Source organism: Solanum dulcamara, chromosome 4 (genome assembly GCF_947179165.1).
Source record: "Solanum dulcamara chromosome 4, daSolDulc1.2, whole genome shotgun sequence".
In the NCBI taxonomy this organism is placed as follows: Eukaryota; Viridiplantae; Streptophyta; class Magnoliopsida; order Solanales; family Solanaceae; genus Solanum; species Solanum dulcamara.
The window spans coordinates 36,919,718-36,931,300 of NC_077240.1; the positions used below are offsets into that span (position 1 = coordinate 36,919,718).

Genomic DNA, 11,583 nt, shown 5'->3' on the forward strand with positions numbered 1-11,583 from the left:
TGCTGAGGCGCGATATCTCTCTCTTTAAGAAGATTCAAGCCCACTCCAGCATAATCTACACCGATCCAACAATATATCTCTTGACTTGTCTCTTCCAGAATACAATAACCCAACAACATTGCATAACTGAAACAATTCCGAATTAGTTGAAGAGTCCAAATCTCCACAGAAGAACACTTTTGAAGAGGTCAAAGCTCCACAGAAGGACACCTTCCTTCAATATATAATTACTCTCTTTTGTATAGTGAATTAGTTAAATACTTAGAATAATTTCTTTTTCTCAACCCTCTATTTCACTACACTAACATTACTACACACAACAATATTTATGCACACTTTTTATCTTTTTTGCATTCACTTCATAATGGAAGCACCACTATTTATAGGTGAGGGATTCTTCATTGTCTTGAATAGGAATAAAGTGGATAATAATGTATCTAAGTGAAAATAGAAATAAAGAGGATAATAATGTAGGTAAATAAATGGAGGAATTATGCCTTGGAGGTTACAAAAGTTACAAGGCACGATAGTTGAATATGATTTAGTCGTTACATAAGTTACACCAAGAATAATTGATTACATTTTTGTTAATTTATATCCACTAAAATAATACACTTCAATATTAGAATTTAATATTAAAATGTTGTGTTCCAACACATAGTACAACTAGAAAAACATTTATAAAAAAAATTGAACGAAACACATTTCGTCAAAGCTTTTCCACTCACATGAGTTCCAAAAGAATAATAATATGAACGTATAACAAATTCGTTTAAGTGATAATATGAATGATTTAATTCACCAATTTTCTACCAATTGCAATTTTTGAGAAGATGATGCACATGCTTGGAATGCCAAAATTCAAGTTTTTGGATTGATATTCTCATTAGGGGGAGTTAATATGCGATGTAGTCTATTTTTCTCGCAATATTTTATATATTCCAATGAATTTTCCTTGTAAGGTTTTTAATGAAACATCTAAAATGTGTATTATTAGATATGTGTACTCTTTTTTTTCACTAAAAATTTTTTCTACTGCTTTTATTATTAAGATTTTAACGAGACACATAATCTATCAAATAAACTGTTATAAACATATTTGTATCATAATAAATATCTATTATATTAATTCATTTTGAGAAAAGTTAGAAATCACAATTACTAATTAAAAGACCAAGCGAATTTTCTCCTATAAATAAATAATTTCATTCATCATAAAAATCTCTCAATCTCTTGGAGAAATATACGAAATCATCTTTTGTCACAGCATATTCTTTGAATTATTTTATATAGTTTTATAACAAAAACTAATAAAAGAAAAAACTAAAATGAATTCCCTCCGGCCAATAAATTCTATGTTCTCTTTAATTACCCAACATTTGCTCCATTTCCGTTTCTTCCACCTCCGCCGTGTCGGTTCTTCTCCGATCTGAGCTCCGATTATCATCTTGCAGAAGCTTCACGTTAGCATCAGCAACTTATCTCTCCGGTCTCTGAATTATCGTTCTTTTCTTATTTGTAGTTTTTATTATCATCAGGTACGTTTCAGAATTTACTCAGATCTCATTCTTTTTCTCTCTGATCTACAATTCCCCCATTGTTTCCCATCGTAGACTAAAAAACTTTCAAGTACAATTTAAGGTTTTTAGTTGAAATTCCATAATATCGAGAAAATATGAATTCAAATTACGGGAAATCAGGTTCTTCTATCAATAGTTTCGATTTTGATCTGGGTTTGAACTCTGGTCGATCTCGATCTCTTAATGATCAGAAGAATAAAACGTCTTCGTATTCTTCATCATCATCCTATACATATTCATCAATGCAATCAAAACCAAATTCTGGATCATCATGGACTCAACCCAACAAATCAACATGGACTCACCAACCAGTAGGATCGTTATCTGGACCGAATTCAATGGCTGGTGACATATTTGGGAAGAGTTGGGGATCTTCAGCTCCTTCAAGCACTAGCAATGTAGTGTCAAGTGTTGGGATTGCTAACAAAAACCCTAATTTGTTTGGTGATTTGGTGAGCTCAGCATTGGGAGGAAATAAGAGTAATAGCAATGCCCCGTTAAAAAATGCTACCCCAACTGCTAACAAGAGCGCGTTCTCTATGGGTGGTATGGCTGATAATCTGCCTAAGAGTGGTAATTCTGTGAAAACTGGTGGTAGCTGGGGTTCAGCTGGAAATTCTGGTAGCGGTAATGCTGGTGGTTATAATGCTTATAACTATAGTGCCAGTGTGAATCTAAGTGGTGGTAATACTAAAACCCCTAATCTTGGAGGTACATCATTGAAAAATATGTCTGGAAGTGGAGTTGGAGGAGGGATGGGTGTCAATAAGGACCCTTTTGGTTCTCTGGTTGATTTTTCGTCTAAGCCCGGGCCTAATATGAAGTCGGCTAGTAAAGAAACTAAAACGAATAGTTCAGGGGATGATGTGTTTGGGGATTTCCAAAATGCTACTAAATCAGGTGGATCAGGATTTCCATCAGATCCGTTTCCTACAAGTAATATTAATGCTTCAACGGGGTTGAATTCGGGTGGTGCTTATTCCAAAGTTGATGATTTCGTATTCACTAATACTCAGGGTCAACCATCTACTACACAGTCTTCAGGTGTGGGTGATTTTGATTCGCTTTTTTCATCAACAAATGCTTCATCTGGAGAAGCTGCTGGAGGGAGTGAGAACCAGCAGTTTACAGGGGGTGATGATTGGGGGTTTGAATCAGAGTTTGTGGGTGCTAACGATAGCAGTGGGACAACTGAAATTGAAGGGCTTCCACCACCACCTGCTGGTGTTAGTGCTTCCACAGCGAAGAACAAGGGAATGGATAATCACAAGCAGGGACAATATGGTGATGCCATAAAATGGTTGTCGTGGGCCGTCATTCTTCTTGAGAAGGCCGGTGATGAAGCTGGTGTAATGGAGGTTCTGTCAAGTAGGGCTTCATGTTACAAAGAGGTAGGAGAATACAAGAAGGCTGTGGCTGACTGTACAAAGGTATGATCGTTAACCATGCTTTGTTAGTTATGATAAGACCTCTATTATCTTTTAAATATTAATTTATGGTCATTTATTTTTTTATGCACGGTTGATGGTATTTCATGGAAGATTTTGCACCTCGTTTTATGAAATACTTAAAAAAATGTTTTTAGACTTCTCTCTGCACTGTAAGTCAGGCTAGCTTACAGCTACACACAAAATAAGCTTCTTCCCTGTAATAGTTTCAGAAGAGTATTTTCTCATTTACAGAATTTACCATATAGGGGAAAATGGTAGACACTAAGCTAGTGTTTGGCACATAGATTCCCAAATATTTTTTACAACACATTTTTGGGTGAGGTTTTCGGTGAAGTTTCACGATGCGTTTGACCATAGGTTTTGGGAAAATTATTTGACTTTTTATGAAATATGATTTATACCCATAAGTTTTAAAAACTATTAAAAATACCAATAAGTTTGTATTATTATTTTATAATGAACATGTTCTGTGATAAAAATTGAACTCATAGATTATAAGCTTCTACCTGCATATAAACAATTTCACAGAGCAATGTAGGGGCTATTAAAGTTTTCTCAACTCACAAAGGAGCATCCAATTTTTATATTTACATTACTTTTAACAAGTTCTATAGAACAATACCATTACATAGTTGAAAGTCAAATAACAACAAACACATCATAAAAAAAAAATACAGTACATAAATTGAGTGCCTTCATGGTGCATGTCTCAAGCTTGTTAAGTTGGGATTAATAAATAGTGGGGTGTTTTTATAAAATATAAGTTTTTGGGGTAAATTTTAAATTTTTAAAAATGCCCAAAATATAGAATTTGGCCCCAAAACTAGTTTTTTTCTAGTTTTGGGGAATTTGGATTTTTTGCCAAATTGCCAAAAAATGGCAAGTTTTATGAAACACTTTTTTCCAAGTTTTTCCCCAATAACTACTACTTTTTACAGCCAAACGAGTCCTTGCATCAGTAGGTGCATGCCCCATATTTTCTTTTGTAAAGCTGAGTACAATTTGACTGAATATCAATGAAACAAAAGGTGATAAAGTGACATAAGCAATGTGTTCTTCCTATTTTATATATTTCGCATGTGGTTTTGATTGTGTGTGATATAGATTTTGGCTCTTCCGGCATCTGCATCGCATATATCATCTTATACCACCTATGACACCAACAAAGTTATATTAGGTAATATTTCGAACCCAGATGGTGCATACATAAAACACTACCCTTGTGTATTAGCCGTGTCATTGCAAACATACTTCATTTTTTGGGAATGGTCATTGCAGACACACTTCATCTAAGATGCATTTACTTGTCAAACAATAATTTTACATAGATGGTTTTTAAATTAATAATTCAGATTGCGGACCCTAGCAGATATAAAGTACAGATGTGGAAATTGATATGTCATATTTATACCATGTCATTTATAGAAGTATCAAATTATTCTTTTGAAAAATGATTTAACACAGATGTGCTAAGTAACTAGGCATAAAGAATAAGAATAAATTAGTTAGACAGTCAATACATGTGATTAACATATACGAAGCAAAATAAAATAAGAAAGTGAGCATCCATAAAAAAAAAAAGGACAGCCCGGTGCACTAAATCATCCATAAAAAAGCTTAAAACAAAAAAGGAATAGAGGTTTCGAGCTAAGGAGGTAAGTGGTGTGTAGAGGGGAGAGAATCTGGGTAAAATGGTTTCTTTCACTCCTAATTCCAGGATGTGATATATTAGGCCGCCAAATGGGGGACTGTTTAGTCCTGTTGGACTCCCCATTAATGGACAGCTAGAGGCTACATTTCACCCCCATACATGTTGCTTTGTTATCGCCAAAGCAATCCATGCTATGTCACTAAGATGTGACGGATGGGACTGCATTTACGGATCCCGCACCCGCACCCGTCTCGTGTCGACGCGGGTGCGGCAGCAAATATGAAGAGTCCGCGCAACTTAGGACAAGGCACAGTGTACCCTTAACAATCACAAATTGCTCTCCTTGATAGATTATGTATTTACCCAGTAAAACCTGTTTTTATAAATACATTTAGATTATATGTAATTTTAATGCCTTTGCACACCTAAGGAAGTTCAGTATCGAAACCTTCAATTTTTAGTTTTTGTTTCGTTCAACCCGCAACCTGCCCTGTTCTGCATAACCTTAGACCGGCCACGCATAGCCTAAAACCTGTACCTGCACCGCCTGGTTGCATCCCTACTGTAGATAGAACATTTTCCCTGAAGCTTGCTGCTAATAAAGTGCATTTAACACAGTTGTTAGATTGGTAATTTCGTGAAGTTTTGATATAGATTTGGAAGCTAAAAGATAAAAAGAGGAGAAACCAAACAACAGCAACCAACTTTAATAGAGAAATCAATGTTCAAGTGAAACCAAAGCACAAACTAGAGAATTGTAATTCTTACTATTACAATATCTAAAGAAAAAAAAACTAAAATACTAAGCTAGAAGGGGGAATAAAATCCACAAACATCTTACCTTAAATAAAATGACTTAAGTAGCTGAGAACTAAGATCCTCTAAAGCTCCCACAAGGGGTTTTTCTATCCAAATTCATTCTAAAAGAAAGAACACAAATAAAATAAGTATGTATAGTTATGTCAATCCAAGAGCCAAAAGTACATAAATGCCCTTGATAGTTGGTCTCTATGGGAAAATGTGTTAAAGTTTACTGTTGTCATTTGGGATAAGGCACATCTTAACTTATCTTGGGTCCTATTACCCCCCTCCCCCCCATTTTTTTTTGTATTTCATGCACCTTTTATGATGACATGACACCTTCAACAAGGTCAAATTTTCTACGGGTATAACACGCGCTGCAACATGTGTAAATATTTTTTAAATTTTTTACTTTTTTAAAAAAATATAAAAATCTTCTTATTTTCTTTATCTTGTATTTAAACTAATACACTTAATTTTTAATTTTTTTTCCATGTATTTAAACTTTTGTTTTTTCTTAAAACTTCATTCATTGTTTTTTCTCTTTCTTTTTTAAATTGGTTTTATTTGTTCTTTTTATTTTCTTTGTTTTTCCTGTTTATTTGATTTCAAATGCCTGGTATTTAAAATAAGTTAATTTCGAATGAAAATCAAAATAAGTGAAGAAAAACAAATAAAATATAAAAAATTAAAACGTTAAAATTAAAGGATACTTTTTTTAAAAAATAATTATTATTTTTTATAAAATACACGTAATTTTAAAAAATAATTAAAATTGAAAAGATAAAAAATATAAAGTTTAAAGTGAGGAGGGAAATATATATTTTACAAAGAAAGAAATGAAAATAATTAAATATATATAAATTTTAATGTTAATAATTATGTGTACTAACTAATTGTAAATAGACCAATTAAAAAATGGATATGTGTCCAACTTTTGGCTGTTCACTTGCTTTCAAGAGAGTGTGTACACTCTCAATGCCACGTTAGCGTTTAAGGTGTATTTATTCCATTTTAAATAGTTTAGGGGTAGTAGGACCCTAGCTAAGTTTAGGTGTGTACCTGAGATTTCGGTTTAGTGGGTTACTTATGCCTTATCCCTTGTCATTTCCTTGTTTGATTCCCCATTGTCTTCGAAGTCTTGTTACAGGATTCCTTGAGCTAAACCTTGGAGTTTTTGTACATTCTTAGCTTGTGTCCTCGTAAAGGGTTTAGTTGAAAGATCCACTTGACTTGGGTTAGTTTCCGGATATGCATCAATTAATTTCTTGATGCCTCTGGAAAGGAAAAGTAGAGACTTTCTCTGAAGTAATTTTTGTTTTTGTCAATCTTCTGTTGGAAGTTATATCCATGAATATATGAATAATACAAAAAAGATTTATTGCTGCATTTTGTTGTGCAGGTGCTAGAACAAGATGGCACAAATGTTTCCGTCCTTGTGCAGCGTGCTCTGTTGTATGAGAGTATGGAGAAGTACAAGCTCGGTGCGGAAGACCTCAGAACTGTTATGAAGATTGATCCTGGTAATAGGGTGGCGAGAAGTACTGTACACCGCTTGACTAAGATGGCTGGCTAAGAGGCTTTGTCACATTAGTTCTCTTAGCTTTTACTAGGCACAGATGATTTGAGAACTGCTCCCCTTGTCATACCAATTCTGGGGAACTCGTACGACGAATTTTTTTCAACATTTTCTGGTTGTTGGTTTGTTATCTATTGTATTTTAATCTTTTTGTTGTTTGTCACGGTGAACTTCCATTATAATATCTTCAAATTGCTTTGTACTGGAAATTTTTAAGTGCTGCATATTTTATTCTTTTGATGTGTTCTCATGTTTATGGTCAACTGGTGTAAAATTTAAGATATAGTTGATTAATTGGTGTATTGATAAGGTGCAATCTTTTTTTGTGATAATTAAGTTTGGAGAACATTTATTTCGTTCCTTTTTATGTGATCCACGTTGACTTAGACACTCAAGTATTTATTGGGGGTTTATTTTACTAATTTTAGTCTTATTAATTATTTTGAAAATGTTAAAGTTTAATAACTATTAAATTATATAGTCACTTAATGATAAATGTAATATTAAAATAAAATAATAAATCTCTGGAGGGAGTAATTAACAGGGAGCAAGTATGAGTTCCCATTTCCTTCTGCAAGATCAATTCCTAAGTAGAGTTTGGCTTAATTTGTTTTCATTAAGATTTAGACGTCTGAATTTGAATACATATTTGAATGATTAGGATGTTATCTTTAGATCTAAACACTGAATGATTATGACTGTTTGTTTTTCAACATTTGAATATACTTAATTTATTTATATGTACAATTCGAATAAAACTTAATTAAATATTGAAAAAATTGATAAAATAAAATCATTATTAGGCCTCATTTGTTTACACTTAATGAAGGTCTTAATTTTAATTATTTTAATTATTAAGTTTGTTTGTTTTCAAGGTTTCAATCTTAATCATTCCGATCAAAATGATTAAGTGCGTTTATTTTTCTTATTTTACAACCACTTAATGCGTTTGAATAGGTATGAAGGATTAAGATCTATAACAAAGTCTTAATATCATTAAGATGTCTATTTAAAAATTTCTACAAAGATGATAGTTCAATGCTACTCCATCTACTTTCACTCACCACCCACAACCATCATTCAACCACAACTATCACCACTATTAATCATCACCACTAACCATACATAACTATCACCCTCATCCCAACCACAATTACCACTACCTTCAATCACCAAAATCAATCGTTATCGCTGTAAATTTTGGAACCAAAATTATGCACTTTTATTCATCCATAGAGATACAAATTAATAATAGTACAGAAAAATAAACTAACTAGCATCCATATCCCTTGATTCTGGGAGATTTTAAGAATCAAGGAATGATTTTATTTGATCTAATATCCTAAACTATTTAATAGCATCTTAGATATGGTTTAATTAGATCATTTTAAATCCTACAAAATCATATCTGATCACACTTAGATATTTACAAATCAACACTCCCCTCAAGTTGGCATGTAAAATATCTGTCATGCCTAGCTTGCTTACACGATTTTCAAACTCTGTTTTAAACAAGCCTTTTGTGAAAATATTCGCAATTTGCTAATTTGTTGAGACGAAGGCGTGTACACATTTTCTTCTTCAATCTTAACATGCTTTGCTCTGTCATGTTGAACTGAATTGTGAGCAATATTTATGGCGGCTTTGTTGTCACATTAATACTTCATTGGTAACACAAACAGGTTTTTTAGTTCTTCCATCATCTTCTTGAGCCAAATCATTTCACAAATTCCATGGCAGTAAAATGGTATTCTTCTTCAGCACTGCTACGGGCTACAACATTTTGATTTTTACTCCTCCAAGTCATGAGATTTCCCCATATAAAAGTACAATATCCTGATATAGATCTCCTATTAATAGTAGAACCTACTCAATCTGCATTTGTAAAGCTTTCAATGCCCCTATGATGACCTTGTTTGAAGAACGTCCTTTCCTTGGTGAACTTTTCAAATATCTTAGGATCCTGTAGACCGCTTCTTGGTGCTCCTCCTTTGATGTAATATCTCATTTCATAAAAAAATATTTTATGTGTGAATGACCATTTTGTCCTTTTCCTTAGCATTTTCATGCTTATTATGTGATGTGGGAATGATTATTATGGTCTATGATGCGATCGGGTGAGATTTGGTGATTTTGAGCCTTTTGAGTGAAATTATATTGAGATATTGACTTTGTTCAACATTTCAAAGTTCGAGCATCGTATGGTGATTCTGTCATTTCTGTTGCGTTCGAAACGTCAAGTTTGGTCTATTAGGGTGGTTGGTTAGAGCTCTGAGATCTTAGATTGCATTTTGGGTGTTTAGACAAGAAGTTGGAAATTTAGGCCTAAGAGAGGTTCGAGAGGATATTTCTTCCATAATAATCTTTTTTTCACAAATACAACAATTCCGTTGAGTCTAAAATATCAATTTTAGTGGAGTAGCATATCAAATTTATTTTTATCGGACTCCAAACAAATTTCGAGGATACATTCGAAGACTTTGAATTATTGGGTTGTTGCTGGTCCTGGTGCATGCATTTTAATACTTCGCTATCGCGGCTAAGAAGCTCACGTTCACGAAGAGATTAACTAGTGGGTGTGCTTCGTGATCGCTGTGGGGCAGATCGCGTTCTCGATGAGCGAACTTCTCTGGGCTTTGTGATCGCGACATAGGGACTCGTGAATGCGGTGTGTTTTCCTGGTCTACTTCACGATAGCATGGGTTAGTGACCCGCGATCGCGAAGAGCTATATGTTGCCCGAATAGTGTAACTTTGAGAATTCTTTGCATTTTCTTATTTCTTCCATTTTCAATCAAATGGATCTTAGGAGAAGCGATTCTTGGAGTAATTTCTTGAGGAATCTTGTGTGGGCAAAGTTTCTTTACCAATCGTGAATCATTTCCTATCAATTTTATCTTTCAAAACTCTTTAAAAATTAATATTTCAATATGGGTTTTGGGATTTTCTTCCCTTAGCTGGAAATTTGTAATTATTTGATTTGGAACCCGTTTCTCACTCGATTTTAATGGGTTTTCAACGATAAATTCCTTTTTACTTGTAGATCATGATTTTTAAATGAAATTCTGGTTTTAGCCTTTTTATTTTTGAGGTGATTTTAGGATGATTTTGATCCTAGTTCTTAACCTTAATAATATGGATAACGTTGGACCCCTTTGATTATTCTTGATAGTTGGGGATTTTTAGAGCAGATGTTTGAGGATAAAACTCTGATAAAGTTGTTCGAATGAAGTTTTCGACATTCGAGGTAGGTTTGACTTATCCTTCTTCTAGACTAGGTTGAGTAGTTAATCATTCTTATGAAGTAGGCTATGGGATGGGATTGTACTATGAGATTTAGGTTTTGTAAATCATAAATTTTGCTATTTTGCCTGTGTGGGGGCTTGTTGTGTTTTTCATGTGTGGGGATTGTTTGTTGTGATTAGCTCGTGTGAGGGCCGTATGTGATATTATTATTTGCTTTGATGGCATGTGTTAATGAGATTGCTCATGAAAGAGGTTTTGAGCGGATTATTCTTATGTGTTGATGTGAAATGTCCGAGAGAGAGGCTTGAGATGAGTTTTATAACTTCTTAACATGAAATGAATGTTTTCAGAATATAACGATATATTTCAAATGATTTCTATCACTACTTTTACAATGAGAAGACGTAATATCATGATTTATTGATATTTGAGAATTCGAGCTCTTATTATCCATCTATTGAGTTGATTATGTCTCTATGTTGTATGTGTTGTGATGTATTCATCCTCATTCATCTTATCATTGTTCATAGAAAATTGAGAACTGTGGAAGTACTATTTTTGAGAAAGAAAATGAGACACCTTATATATCCTTAACCATGAATTAGGTGGCAAGTTGATGAGATATTTAGATCATGAGATTTGGTGTATAGACTGCAGTCTCCTATGGGTCCTTTTCTTGGGAGCTAGAGGCTCGACGTTAATAAAGGGGTGATTATTTTTCTCGCACACAACTACTAGGCAGTCTGCAAGACTCACAAACTTCAACCTCACAACATATATGAATCTGTCTAAGTACTTTGATTGTATTTTACTTTTAGGCAGCGTAATGAATTAACAAACACATAAAACATACAATAACTCTTCCCAACATTTATTAATATCAATATACAACAAAGGAAAGGCTTCATGAATTTGACTAAGGCAGAAAACACTCTCTTAATGCCTTGGTCAAATTTCTGCCCCATTTTAAAAAGTTTGCACAAGGTAGTTACAAACAGTTACAACTGTCTATGTGCTTGGCACATGCCTACTATAATCCTTATCTAAAAATAACTAAATTACAACAGTCATATTGTAACAACTCTATACAAATTCGAATTCAAATATATCAGTCCATGTGCCTCGCACATGTCTTTTATATGCCTTAGCCAAATTTGGCACTTGCCCACACTTGGAATATTTCTGAGTACTTTCATACTTAGTTTTATTTTCTTATTCTTCTCAACTTCGTGCCAACACTTGAACAGGTTATGCGACTGTCTTGATTTCACCACAT

General features: G+C 33.6%; 1 protein-coding gene across 1 annotated transcript; it reads left to right on the plus strand.

Moving 5' to 3' along the window:
* The first annotated feature begins 1,321 nt into the window (after positions 1-1,321).
* Positions 1,322-7,378, plus strand: LOC129887317 (uncharacterized). The gene is made up of 2 exons (XM_055962371.1): positions 1,322-3,010; positions 6,886-7,378. The coding sequence occupies exons 1-2, from the start codon at positions 1,676-1,678 to the stop codon at positions 7,057-7,059; spliced, it is 1,509 nt and encodes a 502-aa protein (XP_055818346.1). The 5' UTR covers positions 1,322-1,675; the 3' UTR covers positions 7,060-7,378.
* The last annotated feature ends 4,205 nt before the right edge of the window (positions 7,379-11,583 follow it).

Coding starts and splice junctions, on each gene's coding strand:
- LOC129887317 (XM_055962371.1), top strand. CDS start 1,676: ATGAATTCAAATTACGGGAAATCAGGTTCTTCTATCAATAGTTTCGAT. Junction 3,011..6,885: donor CTGTGGCTGACTGTACAAAG/GTATGATCGTTA, acceptor TTTGTTGTGCAG/GTGCTAGAACAAGATGGCAC.